At 42.3% G+C, this 17,150-nt stretch overlaps 1 protein-coding gene across 16 annotated transcripts in view; it reads right to left on the bottom strand.

Moving 5' to 3' along the window:
* FBRSL1 (fibrosin like 1) overlaps positions 1–17,150 on the bottom strand; it is a 505,935-nt gene that overhangs the window by 352,400 nt on the left and 136,385 nt on the right. For all 16 annotated transcript variants that reach the window (XM_083874230.1, XM_083874222.1, XM_083874217.1 and 13 more), the window contains exon 2: positions 16,643–16,843. In XM_083874230.1, the coding sequence (XP_083730356.1) occupies positions 16,643–16,843 (201 nt within the window). The remainder of the gene's footprint in view (positions 1–16,642; positions 16,844–17,150) is intronic.

The following is a 17,150-nucleotide window of genomic DNA, read 5'->3' as shown; positions in this document are numbered from 1 at the left end:
AATGACTTGCTGTGAAACAAAGCCAGCTCAACGAGTCTTATAGCAGAATGTCCTACTGCAGTGAAATAAAAACCTCTTGTACCTGAAGGCAGAGATCCCTCCATCACAAGAACAACTTTGTGCAATTGCTCTCCTTTCTGATTCTCATTCTCAAACCAGTTATATCCTTCTGCTCCTCACTTGCTCACACTCGTGCTCCCAAAGCAAGGAATTTGCTTTGCTAATTAGTGCCATTAGGGAAGATGGGGAACACGAAGCACAGATTAAAAAATTGTTCAGGCTGGGTTCTTAGCACTTCACCCTTGTGATATATCCGTGCTGTAAGCTCTGCACTGAACAGCACTTGACTCAGCCTCAGTTTGCAGCAGAGAGAAATTAATTGCAATCTAATAGGATTCAAATTGGTACAAGGGATCCCATCATTACGGGACAAGACAGAGTAAAACCGCAGTACATTAGCAGCCAGCAAACGGCTCCGGTCAATGCAGTGGAACAGGCAACACCATGCCTCAGACATGATGAATTGATACCTCAATAATTGTAATTTATTAGTCGGTGCTGCTGAACGAGCACACGAACCAGGTGGGGACGGGCTGAACCCATGCGGTTTTTGCGGAAGGAACAACATTCCTTTTGCAAGGTCTAACTTGAAATAATTTTACACTGAAGTGAAGATGTGTCAGCTTAATTCAAGCAGCAGTTATGTGTACTGAAGGATGAAAGTGTAAATCAGCAGCAGACTGGGTAGCAGAAAGCTCCTGATATCATATGTCAGTGGAGTTGCTCCCTTGCTCTGCAACCTTTGACAAGTCACTTGAACCTCTGGTGCTTCAATGAAAGCAGGTAGAGCACTGGGTCAGGAGCAAGATTCCCATCACAGGCCACATTCATTCATTCTCTGTGCTTAGATCTGAGGTAAACTGCAGTCCCTTCCTTGCTGTATCTAAAACTGACACTGGAGTGTTGGTACATGAGACTGGCCCGTGGATATTTAAAGTCATGTGTGACAAACAGGCTTTATGTAATGAATTACGGTTAAGCTGCAAGAGTAAACCTGACAGACATGCACATGCATTCACATTCACACAAAGCCCAACTGTCCCACTTCCACATGAGCAGCTCCAAGGGAACATCTACAAAGCAAAGCAAAGGTTGGGCTGTGACATGGATGAATGCTCCCACAGCAATTTCCTTCCAGGTAGCACACTGGAGGCAGCAGAGCCCAAGGCAGCCGAGGTTAACAAGCCGGGATCCCCATGGGCCTGCAATCCTGCTCCTCCTCTCTGCTGAAGCCTATGCCACTGAAGAGTCAGAACTTCTTGCTAAATGAGGCAATCATTCCCACGCCTAGGAATGCCACGCTCCCCATGAATTTTGCTGGGCAGGCAGAATTTTAAGAATTTGGAATATTTTCCAGTTAGTTTCAGCAAACAGAGCAAGCCACCAATACCGGAGGTGCCAACACAACCCACCAGCAGCTGCTATTTCCCTCCCATCTTCTGTTAGGGAAAATCTTTTGGATGCCAAACCCCCTGAAGCACAGATCTGCCACCCTCACACCCTGACAACTCCTTTTGCCACTTCCCACCTGAGGTCAGGGAGGAAAGCAAAGGGCTCCTGCACTCACTGCAGGAGGACCAGAAGAAGACCACATGAGAGGTGGAGGTCTGGGTCTCTGAGCTAAGGGCAGCACATAAATAAATGCCACTTCTGGGAAGAATAAAAGAAATTAATTAACACTGAGTTGCAGAAATTTATTTTTCTTGGCAAGCTTGTTTAGCTCACTGCAATCAGCTCTATGTACATTTCATACTCTAAGTCCATAATCAAGTGGGGCTATTTCAGAGCAGTAGATACCTGAGCCCTATTTCAAGCTTCCTTAACTGGATCTATTCCTCCCTAAAGCTACCTGAGAAGCCAGTTACCAAAGACAGAAAACCACAAAATTACACATTCAATACTTTTATCCATCTCTTCACCCTAGAAGACTTTTAGAGGGTATATAATTAAGAAAAAGAAAATGGTTAGGCTCAAAAACTGGCTCAGCAAGTTTGCTATCAAGATCCTTGCCTGGGTTTGTACTGTGGAAACACCCTCAGTACTCACACCTAGTTCTCAATCATGAGATGATGATTAATACCAGCATTAGATCATCCTCAGCAATTGCCAGAGCTTTCTGCAAGGTTCTTGCTGGATTAAATCATTGAATGGTGCTCAGCACCTCTAAGCAAGTCCTTGAAACCCGATGCTGGCATCCACCCCAGGCACCTGACCTGGCACATTCATCTGGCATGATGCAGAAATACTGACTTGGATGGAGGCACTTCTCTCACGTCGTCCATCTGAAGCAGCTCCTTGTGCTCTGAGTCAGCTCTGAGCTGATGTGCCAGTGCTGCTTCCACCTCCAGACAAGTCTATGGATGATGAGGTTCCACAACCTCATGTTGGTTCCTTTAATCTTGCAAGACCCAGATTCCTATAGCAATGACCTCTTCTCTTCCTTCTTCAGGTTGAAAAAATAGTGTTGTATTTTCCTGTATGGCAATAAAATAATCACGTCCCCCGCTACTTTTCTTTTGTGTATTGCAAACATTTTAAAAATGAAGTAAAAATTATTTTCTCCCTGTCACAGATAAGCAGCCACACAAAGGATGGCTAAGCAATTAGTCCTCTTGCCTAGCAGCACAACTTGGTAGCAGAAATCCTTTAAACTCAACAACTTTACCAACTAGAACTATTGGCAAGAATATGCCCTCTTCTGCTCTCCCAGAGTTATTTTTTGAGGAGAACAAAGAGAAGGAGTTTTAAAATTATATGTCTGCAGTGTCTGGAAACATAAAAAAACCCCAACTCAGATAACGAGTAGCATCATGCTAGAGATCAAGATTCATATTCAATACAGAAACTAAAATATCATGTACAAGTTAATTCCTTACAGAGTGACTACTAGGTGAAAGACACTATCTGATAATGTATCACTTGCTATATTTTTATTTAACATATATAGTTCAGCACTGGAAACAGCTCATTTTTTTGACAGGTAGAAAGAAAAGATTGACTTCTACCGATTAAATCCTCATTTTGTCAGAACAAGCTCCAAGTCAACAAGTGTGTCAATACTTAACTAGGAATTAACTCAGGGCTCCCATTTGTGCAGTTGTATTAACAGCCTTTGCTGCACGGAGCAGGTGAAAAAGCCCTTCAGCTTTTCAGCAGGTTCAGCAGATGCACCTCAGGCCATTACAGCACATCTCCACAGGTCTCTGAACGGCAGGAGACACCCGATCGATGCGGGCCACGTGCTGCTGAGTGCTGCAAAAAAACCTCTCCTCTCCTACATCCTGCAAAGGAATACAGCTGAAGCAGTAGAAAATCCCTGTTATTGCCTATGTAAGTTACAGACACTCCGCCAAAATAAATAAATAATAACCATCAGGGAAAGGAGAACGCGATGCCACAGAAGGAAGCCTCTGGAATGATCAGAAATCCTATTTTGAGTCTCATTAATGGAGCACAACAAACATCTTAAAGCAGCTTGTACATTTTATGTGCCTGGATCTATCGAAGTAGAAGAAAGACATTTATTCCAGTGAAAGGTATCAGAATACAAAATTAGAAATCAGAGTAAACTTGGTATGTGGAATTTATCTAAATGCTGAAGTGAACAAGGAGCATATTGCATCAACAAGTCACTGGGATTTAGGCTCTCAAATAACTAAATCCTTATGGGGGCACTTTCAGCACCATCCAACCTTAGACTTGGACACTTCCAGGGATGGGGCAGCCATGGCTTGTCTGGGCAGTCAGAGCCAGGGCCTCACCACCCTCACAGGGAAGAAAGCACAGTTTATCCTCTTCTGTATTTTTTATTCACAGGAAGAAGACGTACCTGTCTTCACACTTCACAAGCACCAAGTTTCAAGCCACTGAAACACTCTCATAGAAAAATAATCATTTGTGATGACCAGTTATCATGGGACTGTAAATAAATTCCTATTCTTAAAGCACAGTGGCAGGTCAGTAAATGCTGAGATCCAGAGTGGTGATAATTGTATAACTGAAGACAAGTTAAGGAAAAAAAAAATGCAATTTGAGCAGCTAGGACTCAAAAGCTGCAGGAATAAAAATGGGTTTTTGAAATCATCTTTACAAAGCTATGTGATAGTTGGATGAACACAAAGCACTATGAAGATAGCCAATTCATGAAAAATATTATTTCCCTGTTTCTCGGGTCAGTAAAAACCCTACTAACTACCACAAAATATCTGCTTTTGGCTCTGCCTTAGGCTTATGCCTATTTGTGATGACCCAAGGTTGTCAGACAATAATGCAGTTCCCACTAAATAACACATGCAAAAAACCCCCCCAAAACCCCCCACTCACACCAACAAAAATCCACCACAAAATATACTCCTGTTTGTTTTGGTGGTTTTTTTTTTTTCTCGGGGACAATGCAGACTCTATTACATCTGCTATTACAACGTGCCTATAACAGCGTTCTCTAACAAGCAGCCCCCCTAAGGTCAAATATGTTCCTTGATCAATTTACTAGAGGTCCCTGGTGCTGCTGCTGTGGGTAAACTGTCTAGGGGAAAAAAGTAATCCCTTCATTTCTTTGCTTCGCTATTAAAAAAAAAAAAAAAAAAAAAAAAAAAAAAAAAAAAAAAAAAAAGCTGTCACAAAGACATTTTTCTTCTCCCTCTGCTCCTTGACAAGTCAGGTAAACAGGGAGGGAATACCTAGCTGTAAGAGACCAGCATTTGTACAAGCATATAGTACCACACTGTTTATTTATCGAGCTACTCAATGCAGCAGGATGATTCAGAACCAGGCTAAGGGAACTGGGAAAACGTCTTAGCAAAACACCTGCAGTACTTTGCATGAGGACAAATAAAAGGCACTCTGGATGTGAGAGTCTGTGGTCATCTTTGTACAGGAATTTAACAGTTCAGTCCATTGCTACAGTCAAATAGCTCTGACAAGCAGCAGCACTAATTCACAGATGCTCTGAGCAGAGCACTCACCACATTGACCCTCTCCTAGTTTTCTCAGGAAAGCTGTGACTGTTGGTCTGGTTTTGTTCAACACACCAGTATCAACCAGTAAGTAACAGCTCTACCCAGAAAAGCAGATTTAACACTGGCAGACTTGCTACAGAAATCACTTCAGGCTTGCATCAAGCAGCAGGAAAGGAGTTCATCTCACTGGCCACAAGGACTCATGCCTGACTGCATGACTTTAGTTTCATACGGTGTGATTTATTTATTTTCACTCAGGTTTTAGTCACAAACTGGCACTGACGTTAACGGGAACCATCCCATTCAGCTCCCCCAACCTGGAGTGAGCCTGGAGCTCCACCTGCCTCCAGGGTGATTCCAGGGATTGTCTTTGCTTATTCCCATCCCTTCTGAACAAACATGCAAATTCCTGCAAACAGCCCCTTTAAAAGACACACCCCTCAAAAACAAAAACAAAAACAAACAAACAAACAAAAAACACCCAAAAAAACCCCTTTGCCAATGGCCTATAATGGGTCTAAATAAAGCCTGAGCTGTTCCTTACTCACACATAACTTCATTGTTTCTGCTCCCTTCACACCCTGCCCGGTTGGCATAATTTGTAGAAGGGTTTTAAGCATGGACAGTTGAAACACCCACATGCTGCCTGAACTAAAAAGCTTAATCTTAGGGTCCCTTTCTTCCTCTGTGATAGATAAAAGTGGCTTTTATTTTGATTACACTGGTCCCATCTGCACTGTCAGCTTCAACCCATGAAGACTGAACTCCAACCACAGCCCCACACAGATCAGGACAGCAGCTCACCCAACACAACGGCTAGAGAAGGTTTAAGATCTGGCTAGAGAAGATTTAAGATCTGGCAGAACTCCAACCTTCACATTACATATGGCCAGAATAGAATTCCCCCTAAAATAGCAGACTCCATGTGTTAAAACCCCTAAATCACCACACCTGGTCATTAATTAGCACACACCTTGGGGTGCTCCAAATCAGGATATTGACAAAGGATGAGCAGAGGCCACAAAGAAAAGCTGACAGCTTCTTCCAAGACCACGCATTCCCACTGGGGTGCCATGCCCTGAAACAATTTTAATTCATCTTTCTCTTTAAGCAGAGACAGCACTGCCACTGACGATGATACGACAGTGACAAAAGAGGGCTGAAATTCAGACCCAAATTGTTATTCCCCTCAGCTAGGCAGTTATGCACAAGAAACACTGCTTGTAAACACTTCTTTGTCAAACACTCAATTACAAGCTGCTTTATGAACAAAACGAGGCAGTTGCAAGGAAAGTGAGAGACGAAAATGGAGAAGAAATCTCCAGTGGCTCAGAGCCATCACACCACCACGGCCCAGGAACATTGCAGGTCACACTGCCAGCCCCTCTGACAGAGGGCACGGACACATGGTGGGAAAACACCAAACCCAGCTCTGCAGAACGGGCTTTGGGTTTTGAGGACCTCAACTTTGCTCTGCTGTTACGGTTATTTATGCAGTAAGGAAAGAATAACTGATTTATTTTTATATTGTCGCTTTCTGCAGTCTGAACCAGAAGAAAAGGAGCACATGGACGAATGTGGAACAAGTTCAAAGCCCTCAGTTCGGGCAACACTGGCAATAATATTCTCTTTGTGTCATCCCCATTTACACCTTTATGCACTGAAATTGCTCCATATGAGCTAAAAAGTAACTGGAAACTGGAACATTAATTTTTTTCATGTTAAAGCTGCAGATGTACTCCACAATGTCCAGCTGAGCTACCTCCACCTTCCGTCCTAAAAGGACTGAAGCTCTGACTCCAAAGAGATATTTCTGACTGACACTACAGCCAACAAATGTCATGTTAAATTATAAAATATTGCCCTATGACCACTTGAAAGTTTTGAGAACCAACAGAAAAACAGCTTCATGAGATTTAGTACCACTTTCCAGGAGGCTGCAATGTTGCAGCATCACAGGGCTCTCCATCATGGCACTGTTATTAAAGCTGCCCTGGACAGCATCCCCTACTTGATCCATTATCTCATCCCTGGATTCTTTTAGCAATATTATTCCAGTGGATAAGATTTCCCCTGGAAAGAGTTTTTCCCTTGTTTTTACTCTTCAGTTCAATGAGTCAAGCAGAGCTGTAAGAGGAAACATCAGAGAGCAAAAGTGAAACCCATTGCTAATCTTCAACTTTAACTGGCAATGGATTTGCAGATGAAGGAAGAATCCAGCCTGTGCTCCTTTCCCCAGAGCTGAACTGAAACCCTTTAACCAGAACAAAGCGGAATGGGGAAGAAAAGGTGAAGACAAATGATTTGTTTTTAAATTAAGGAACCTGCACATATTTACACAACTGACTTTAGACACCAACTTCCAGAATCCAGCAGCTACCCAAAATATACTTTGCTTACACAATCTCAGCAATTCCAACTGCAGAAAAAGCAAAATTGAAAGAAAGCTAACAGAAAAAAAAAAAAAAAAAAAAAAAAAAAGCGCCCCAACTTCTGCATATAACAATAACAAGAGTTACAAGTATAATTCCTAAAGTTAACACATGAAATCTTGGTAGATTTTTTTTTTAAAATAAATTAATTTCAAGGCTCAGCTTCAGAAAAATTTTAGAATCAACTTAGAGTGCTAATAGCTGGGAAAACCTACATACAGACATAACACATTTCACCTCCTGAGTTAAAAGATACATATCCAACTTCACCTTAGGATTTTCCCAACCACTAAGTTTGGAAGAGCTTTAAATCTATCACAAACTCCTGCTGGCTTTATTTAATTTTTATATTTCTTTACGACAAAACTTTAGGGAAAATAGACTGATTTTGCCAGAACAATTGTGCAGTGGCATTCACCTGTACAGCCACTAATAACCTTGGCTTGAAGGAAAAATGCAAGTGCTTATTTTTTACCTAAGAGATGCCTTCAAACCAAAGATGTGCTCACTCAAGCTGTGTATATCCTCAACAGCTCGTGTAAACCATCCATCAGGCAGAAGTATGAAAATTATCTCCCTTAAGAATCCACAGAGAAAGAGGCTGAGGGATGTGGGTAACACTGCCCCAGGCTGCAGTTTGGGAGGCGAGAGCAACTGAGAGGTGGAAAACAGCATCATCTTTGATAGGCTTCCACAAGGAAAGCCAAGTCAGCTGGAACAGTGCCACTGAATGACTTCAGGCAAAGACTGGCAGCTGCCAAAGCAATCCTGCTACAGCTCCTGGCACACACTGGGTGTCCCAGCAGCCTCCTGCAGAAGCTGAGAGCCATGGCCAGCAGTCAGCAAGGACAAGTTCTGCATAGGGAAAGTAACAGTACCTCATGGAAAAGGTATTTATCATCCTGCCTCGGCCACATGTGACATTGGGATGTCATTTTGTTTGTTTTAAATCAGCTCAGATTTAGACTGGAGCGGCGCAGATGGTTTAGTCATCGTGCTGGTAAAGTGTACTAGGAGAAGAATATTGGCTGTCTGCATCAGTTGTGCTTATTTCACACCAATAAAAATACCTGTGATCATCCCAAATATCAGACATGTGGTGTTGAGCAGAGGAACAGGAATTAGGTAATAGATCCCAGCCTCTTCTGCAAAGTCAGCAAAAATATTAGGCAGCTAGTGCTTAAATCAAGGCAAAGTAACCTTTTAGATGCTTCTTGTCCAAATCAGAAAAACAACATTTAAAAAGACTGCGGCTTCTTCAGGGTCCTACCCCTCCTGCAGAATCCACACTGAACCTGGGAATAGGGTCCCTACACATCTCACAGGACACCTGGAGCACGTCCTGTCTCACAGCTATGAAGAGATGTACAATAAAAACCTCCAGCCAGGGCTCTGAATCTATTCTAACAGCTCACACTACTCCATTTTTCAACTTGCTGAAATCACAAGATGCAATAGAAGTGCTCTATCTTGGCACCTTCTCTGAAAGAAATATACAAATAAAACAAAGTGGGAGAAAGGAAGAAGGAAAAGGAGGACTAAGTGCATCGTGTCAACAAATTATATTCAACAGAGAAAAAGATATAAGTGGTTATAGCTTCCTGTAAATTACTTCATGTAATTAAATCCCCTTCTCTAAATTACAGACCATTTAGCTCTTCTTTTATAACAATATAACCAATGACCACCAACAACCTTTTTTATAGCATCTAACGCCACGCAAGTTGTTAGCAATGAAATTTCCTTTTTATTCCTCCCTTTCAAAAGAAGCTGCTGTAATGAGATTCATTCACAGCTACTTACAGACTGTCACCGAGAAGACAGGATCGCCTTGTTTCCCTTTATTCTGTTCCTCTCTGAGGCTATATTTAAGCAAATGTGACCTAAACTCCTTATCAGTCATCTAAATGCAGGCAGAGAAGTTAAAGGTGACCAGTAAGAGTTTTAAAACATGGAGCTTATAACTGGTTTGATTCTCCACACGCATAGAGCATCACTTCTTAACTGCACCAGCATGGCTTAACTATCTTCTTACCACTTGAATTTTCTGACCTGTCTTAGCTTTGAAACCACCAGGAACGTCAGGTCTGACACCCAGGAACAAACCGCCACTCAACAAGAGCCCATGGCAGTAAAATGCTGGCCAGGTGAGCCAGCCCAGCACAGACACACCAAGGAGCTGCACTCAGAGGCAGCTGAGCCTCTCTAAAACAACCAGCAGAGCTGATGAAAGCAGGGACAAGTGGGGCACATGGAGCAGCAATATCGGCAAGGGAGGGTCAGCTACAAAAGGGGAACCCACTGGCCCAGACAAGTGTTTCACTATTCAGTGAAAAACACAAAGCCACATTCTCTTACATATCACACTTCCAGCAGCCAAAACATGCTTTACATCACTGTTCAGAAAATAATATTTGCAATGTAGTAAAATCCAGCATATGCTTCTGTTTCATTCTTCAGCATTAGTCTAAAAATAGTTGGACACCTCACAATTCTAATAAGCATGAGCTTTTCAATTTATGTTTCCCTACCAGAACTGCAGAGGGTTTTGAAATACATTTTTTCTGGCTTAAGCAAAGGCCGCCTCCTGTCACAGTTCCCAGAGGGTTTGTGGCACTGTTTTGCACTTCTCCTGAAGCAGAGTGTTACAGAAATCTGCTATGGAAGCTGTGCTGCAAGCCCATGATGAAGTTACCTGTGCCACAGCTGTGTTATAAATGTGTATTATAAAATTGGTTTTTCGCAAGATGTGTGGTATATGATTAATAATGTTGTGGTAAAAATATAGGATATAAGTTGTTTATTTCTGCTATTAGTAGAAGAATATTAGGCATAGTGATAGTAGTTGATATAAGTATGCTTAAACTGTTTAGTCAAAATAACATCCAATAAACAAATAAAGAAAAATACCAACTATCAGCGTCTGCCATCTAAAAAAGTACAGACCAAAGCCCAAACTAAAAGTGATAATAAAGACACAACCACAAAACATGCATGCTCTAAAAAAGCAACCCCAAAAAAGAACCATACAAAACAGCTCCTAAAATATGAAAACTAATTTATAAAAAAATAGAAATATTCATAAACTAATGCAATAAAAAGAATGTATTTAACAAGTGTCTCTAATATAGCAAAGTGTGGACTTAGCTGAGTGCCAAATCACCCAACCAGCCGTACTTTACTTTTTTTTTATCTCCTAATTGTCTTAATTTTTTATTAAATATATTTCTTAAAATTTACCAAAAAGTAATTCACAGCTTTTCACAGCTATAATGCAGACTTTAATGGTCTAACGTTGGTACAGCATTTTAAACAAACCACACGCACTGCAAAGCTCTCCCTCTGCTGCACAGAGGGCTCTGCAGCCATCTCAAGAATCTCGATGAATTCTTGGATAAATTTAGCAAAAAAACAACATCACTTCTTTGTAATAGCAGGGTTCCATTTGGGAAATAAACATCCACGTTTTATTTACAGAGGATTTTTCCTCCTCCTGCCACTGCTGTGCTATGCCCACACCGCTCCCCTCTACACTTTGATCCAGAAAACAGAACGCCGAGCGCCTAACCGGGACTTAAAGCAGATTTTTAAATTAGTTCCTGACAGCGCAAACAGATTCTATTGATTGAAAGGAGGCCGATTTTTAGGCCTTGGATTAGCAAAGCTAATGCCTGGATGCCGCGTTGCCCATTCCAGCCCCTGGCCCGGTGCTCCCCGGTGGTTTCTCGGGCAGGGCCATCTGCACCTGCAGCCCCCGCTCAGCCCCAACATGGGCCTCCTCCAAAATCCCTGCGGCCAGGAGCCTGCTCTGCACCCTCAGCAGGAGCTCTGGAGCCAGCCAGGTTGTTCCTAAATTCAGGGGGGAGCCGCTGTTTGGGAAGGCTTTGCTGGAGCCCAGCACTACAGCGCACCGAGCCCGGTGACCTCCAGTGCCAGGCATGTCCTCTCTACATGGAACCAAAGCTCTGGGCCTTTCCTTTCCTTTCCCTTTCCCCTTCTTTTCCTTTCCTTTCCCCTTCTTTTCCTTTCCTTTCCTTTCCCCTTCTTTTCCTTTCCTTTCCCCTTCTTTTCCTTTCCTTTCCCCTTCTTTTCCTTTCCTTTCCCTTTCCTTTCCCCTTCTTTTCCTTTCCTTTCCCTTCCCCTTCTTTTCCTTTCCTTTCCCTTTCCTTTCCCCTTCCTTTCCTTTCCTCTTCTTTTCCTTTCCTTTCCCCTCTTCTTTTCCTTTCCTTTCCCCTTCTTTCCCTTTCCTTTTCCTTCCCTTCCCTTTCCCCTTCTTTTCCCTTTCCTTTCCCCTGGCACAGAGGTTTCACACATGTAATGCCACCACCTTATCAGCCCTGCTCTCCCAGCCAACACAAATGCCTACTAAAAAAAAAAAAGATAAATAATCGGTGCAAGGGCTTTCATGTCCGAATTGTACATTCTTGTATACTTAAAAAGGTAGAAATGGATCCTGCTTTTAAGCAACATTTTGCTGATTAAAAGAAAATGGACTTTTTTTGCCTCTTGCTTTGTTGTTTAGTTTCAAAGAGCGTTTAAATAACAATATCTGCTAACAAAAAGGGTAACATCAATTAGAAACAAAAAGAAGCTAGTTTGTATAATTTCATCGTATAAAAGCAGTGAAATGCAAACACCAAAGCAGCACACACTAAACCAAACCAATCCCCAAAACCCACATTAAAGGCAACCTTTCTTCCTTTTCTTTTTTTTTTTTTATTTCCCTGTAAGCTGACTGCCTAAAATTCATTGGGCTTTAGTATCTTAAGATACTGAAGGCAACAGAATAAGTTACTGCAATATCTAGACCCTCTTAGACACAATTCACCTTCCAAATGCTGCATTATTAAGACATGGAAGAACAGGCATATCCATGTCCTCTGGCAAAAGACAAAGACTTCAAAGGTTATTTCTCAGATTCACTCTCCTGCTGAACCTCACTAAGAAAGGGACATTTCAGTCTCTGAACTGTACACCACTAAACATACACTGCCTCCAGCCCACCAGTGGCTTCAGATCCAAGCATGATATTTATCATTATCTGAAAAATACAAGTAAAACTCAAGCAGCTACATGGTCCTATTGCCCAACCATCAGCACGAGCAATATGATGCCAAAGGAAATTTTCCACAGGATTTGATTATCAGATGAGTTTCTGTCTTGGGAAATCCTCCACAGCCTTTCAGTACCACCACCACACACAAATGGGGCCAAGGGTATGTAAACGGTTTGAAAAGGAGCTATCAATTTTCACCTAGGCATCAGAAGAAACAACGTACATCCTGGATGGAAAAAATGACTTGGTGTATCACCTTTAGCTCAGATCAGCAGTAACCCAGAGCACGGCCCTCCTGGGGGGCAAGGGAGGGTGTTATATCCATTAATGAATGTTGGATAACGAGATGATGAGCGTCACAGAGAAACCACACCAATAGGTAACCAAACTTGTTAATGCAATTTAGCAGTTCCAGTCCAGCAAGAGCCACAGCAACGCGACGCATCAACCACGGGCAGCGCTCAGCAGTTTTGGGGAAGACTGGGGAGTGAATGAGGCTTGGGAATGAGCTGTGCTTGCTTTCCTTCCCTCCAGGAAGCCCTGCTGAAGGTACAGAGATGTCACGCCTCCGGAGCGACACGACCGTGTTAACTCTCCTGCCCTCTCCTCCCAGGCTCCCAACCCAGCGCGCTATTTATGAGCACCAAATACGTGCTGCACCACCCTGTTCTCCTCAGCTTCTCCCAAGACTCTCCCTCATCTCGAGTGATTTAAACAGTGGGTGAGAAAAGGAAGGAGGAGGTGTAAGACACTAATCTTCGTGACAAATGACTATTTGCAGAACACTGTGTTATTACAGCCGCGTTTAACATCTAAATATATTCAACACACCGTGATGCTCCCGAGCTGACTAAACAGAGAGCTTGAGGTTAAGCTAACTGGAAACACCAGCAATTCTTTCCTATTAGCCCCAACTTCTTTTCGGAAGGTGATCACTGTACAGAAAGGGCAATGGCTCCTAAAGCCCAGAAAAAAGGGGAAAAAAACCCACAAAACCCCAATGTACAACCACAATGCTCAGACATTCAGAGGAATAAGCAACTCCAAAAATGAAACCATGAAAGAGAACAACAGCTCAGCTAAGGTTGATCAAAGACTGAATCAAAGTTCAAAGAGTGACTCTCCAAAAACTAGAAGAATGACATAGGACACATAAGGGAGCACTGGAACTAAGAGGTTTCATCTTAGATGTACCTATTACTTAATCTAATCAAATTATACGTGTGACCCTTTAAATCCCTTAAAGAGGTGATGGGCTGCTGTCCCCCACCAGCACTGTCTGCAGAGTGGTGGGGATTCCTTTCCCCCAAGCCCTGGGTTAGCTTTGGACATGACCTTTCGAAAAGGCAATGACTCAACTTGCAAGGAATGCTCCTGTGTTGGAGGCAGTGACAGCCTTTCAGAGGGGCTGGATTTACTGCAGGCCACTCTGGCTACACCAAAATACACCAGAGCTTTGAGCACTTCCTCACTCCTCCACACACCTGATCCTGATGACTGCAAGAGCTTTTGTTGATTCCCCACAGTACAACAGCAGTTTCAAGTCAGCACCTTTCCCTGTGCACATGTGTTGAGAGCAGCCCCAAACTCTTGACAAATCTTGGACAAAAGGACTATTTGAAATGCCTTTTTCTCCCTCTGCTTATTTACAGCAAGAGATAAATGCGTTTGAACGATTTTTATACACAGTTGGGAGTAATAGGCTGGAAAGGACAGATTGGTTCTTGCAGCCCTCTCCCCATAGCCTGAGGTACAGAACCACCAAATATTCAGGAGCAATAGCAATCTGGGAGCTTTGTCAAATGGAGTGAAGTATAAATCTAATTTTCTAAACAAAGCAGACAACCTGGCACTGAAATCAGCTTACCACTTTACACCTCTCTACAAGGATTAGCAGAATGCCATAATTATAATGCCCAATTTGATTTATTAGAGGAGGCTGCATAGAAAAGATGACAATTCAGTAGCATTGTGAAGAGAAGGGACGAGAGTAGAAGGAAAGCTTCAAATTGAACAGCAATTTCTAAGCAACATCTCAATATAATTAGCATTAATTACAGTAAGCTATCCAAATTAGGTATAAACCTATGTTTAATAACCCTGAGATGCAAGAATCACCCCCCAAATTCCAGGAAACTTAATATCACAGCCAATTCGTCTAGACAGCTTGGCAGGAAATGCCGAAATTCTAGGTGTGAATTTTGTGGTTCCTAAAAAGAAGTAAAAATTATTGAACTTGTCTATATCATTTGCATAATGAGTTTGAACTAAGAATAGCCTAGTCTATGTAGCTTAGATTTTGCTGCTACTTTCATCAACCTTGCAGACCTCCAAATTTGTCTGGTTTTCACAACTGTATCAGCTAGAATAATAGCAGGTATTTAAAAAACCTCCCTTTCCAATGAGAAGAATTCTAAGTGTGACTTATTTAAAGAGGCACCACGTATTAATGAGTCACTCATCACAGTTTTCTTTTATACTCCTTGTGCAAGCTCCTCACTCTTTTTAGAGTTTGTTACTTATCCTTACAGGTAAAAAAAAAAAAAATAAAAATTAAACAATGGAAGTTGAATTCAGGTTTTTATGAATGTGGCAGCAAATCCCCTATTTAATCACTGATGGCAGCCAAATACTACTCAGAAGAAATAAGTAAAATCATCCTCATTTTTCAAAGCTGAAATACCACTAAACTAAATATTTGGTAAACTAAGGCAGCAGAGTAATCAGAGAGAGAAATCAGAGTCTGCCAGTGCAAAAAAAATCTCCTGCCCCAGAGATTTCTATGGGAGTGCCATGAAATCACCAGTGGACACAACTATGTGAAATTAAGCTTTAAATTTTATGTAGAAAATGGCACAATTTACAACCTTTTCCTCCTGCAGGAAGAGGGAACCTCCCCACTGTCTCACACATCCCCAGCTATGCAAATCCCTGCGATGCACTGCATTTCCTGCAGTGTAATTTTAGAACTGAAGAAACAACTTTCACCAGACCATGAGAATTTCTAACTTAAAATGTGATGAGTCCTTTTAAATCAATATGCTGAAATATAAAAGAGTATGTAGTGGAGAAGTTATAGCAGAGGGTTACATGACATAACCTTCACTGTCTTTTTAAATGTTAAAGTATTGCAAGTCTGAAAAAAAACCACATTTCCAGTAACTGGGCAATTCAATCTTTGGCTGTCTGGCACACACACAGGATTAGTTTCATGGAACAGAAGGTGGCTTGAGTTAAACAGTTTTTCTGCAGGAGAAATGGAGAATAGAAACCACTTTTTCATCTTAGTGTGTTTCTTAGCTCGGAACAAATGCTGGAAGGTCAAGTACACCGGTGTTCCTACTGGCTGCCACTTGGCACCCTGTTAAGGACAACTGGGAAAGTGTCCACAGAGAGATGCTGCTGTGCCACAGGGATTGCCAACCCATGAATGCACACTGAGTCACTAACAAATCTCCCTGCTGAGCAGCAGTTAAGTGATAAAGAGCCTGCCAGCCACAGTGCCTTTTGTTTGTCACCTGCCCCTCTGTACACGCTGTGGCTCAGATGGAGTCTCTGGAATAATTCCCTCCAGCCTGACAACTCTTCATTCATTAATGCTCTATCACATTCTAGAAGGGTACACAGGAAAGGCTGCCCAGAGCACAACTTCCTGCAAAATGACTTTCCACTTTTAAAATACTTGAATAGTTTCTCATCCTCAACACTGTTTTGGGGTAAGTGAAACTCGAGTCACAAGATGGACATTGAAGTTTACAACTTCCAGGTGCACATTGCCCAGCACAAATCCTCCAAAGGAGGTTATGATCTGACGGATGATTCCTACATGTGTTCAAGACCATAAGGGCCACAAATCTACCACAGGAATCACTGCACTGTCTCAAAGGACACGAGGGAGGTCTGCTCCTTCCCTTCCCACATTACTCAGCACACCTGCCTTCCACTTCAGCTTATGGAACCTGCCCTCAGCACGGTATTTGTGCCCTTGGCCACAACTCCTCTAAGAGGCATTGTTTGCACCAGCACAGGTTACCAGAGAAGCCATTTACATGGACAACCTCACCCAGCAGCAAGACCAACATTTCACAAGTGGCAAACACCACGGTGGTCACTTCAGATGAGAAGTGTTTCCCTACCTGTTTGGACAGCTTCAAGGGGAGTTTCTTCTTCATCCGTTCCTTGCCTCTTTCTGCCTCTCTCTCAGAGCTCCCTGCGTCGTTGTTATGGCCATTTTCACTTGGCTCAGCAGATACACAGTTTTCAGATTCTCTAGGTTTCTTGCCTGGATGCCTCTCCCATTTCTCCTTCCGCTCCTGAGGCTTTAGTGACATGTCCTTCTGTAAAGGAGATTAAAAAAGAGAATGGTGAGTTCTTTGCGGCTACCTTTAAGCATTAAGCTGTATAAATATTGAATAAAAACACAAACGAGACAGTATGTATCTTCCAGAGATGACTTAAGATGAATAATTAGGCATGCACACGGCAAACAGTAATTTTAGATTAGATTAGGATGAATATTCTCCAGGCTATGTGTTTGATTAATTTCAGTGATGCTGGAACTGGGTATGAAAATGAGCTCACTTCAGATTAATTCAGAAACCATAGGTAAGGTAAGGCACATGAGCAAATCAGCATCCTGAAGGG

This window comes from Zosterops lateralis, assembly GCF_965231275.1.
Source record: "Zosterops lateralis genome assembly, chromosome: 17".
Taxonomy (NCBI): domain Eukaryota; kingdom Metazoa; phylum Chordata; class Aves; order Passeriformes; family Zosteropidae; genus Zosterops; species Zosterops lateralis.
Note: the sequence above shows the minus strand (reverse complement) of the source record. Positions and strands in the feature narration are given on the sequence as shown.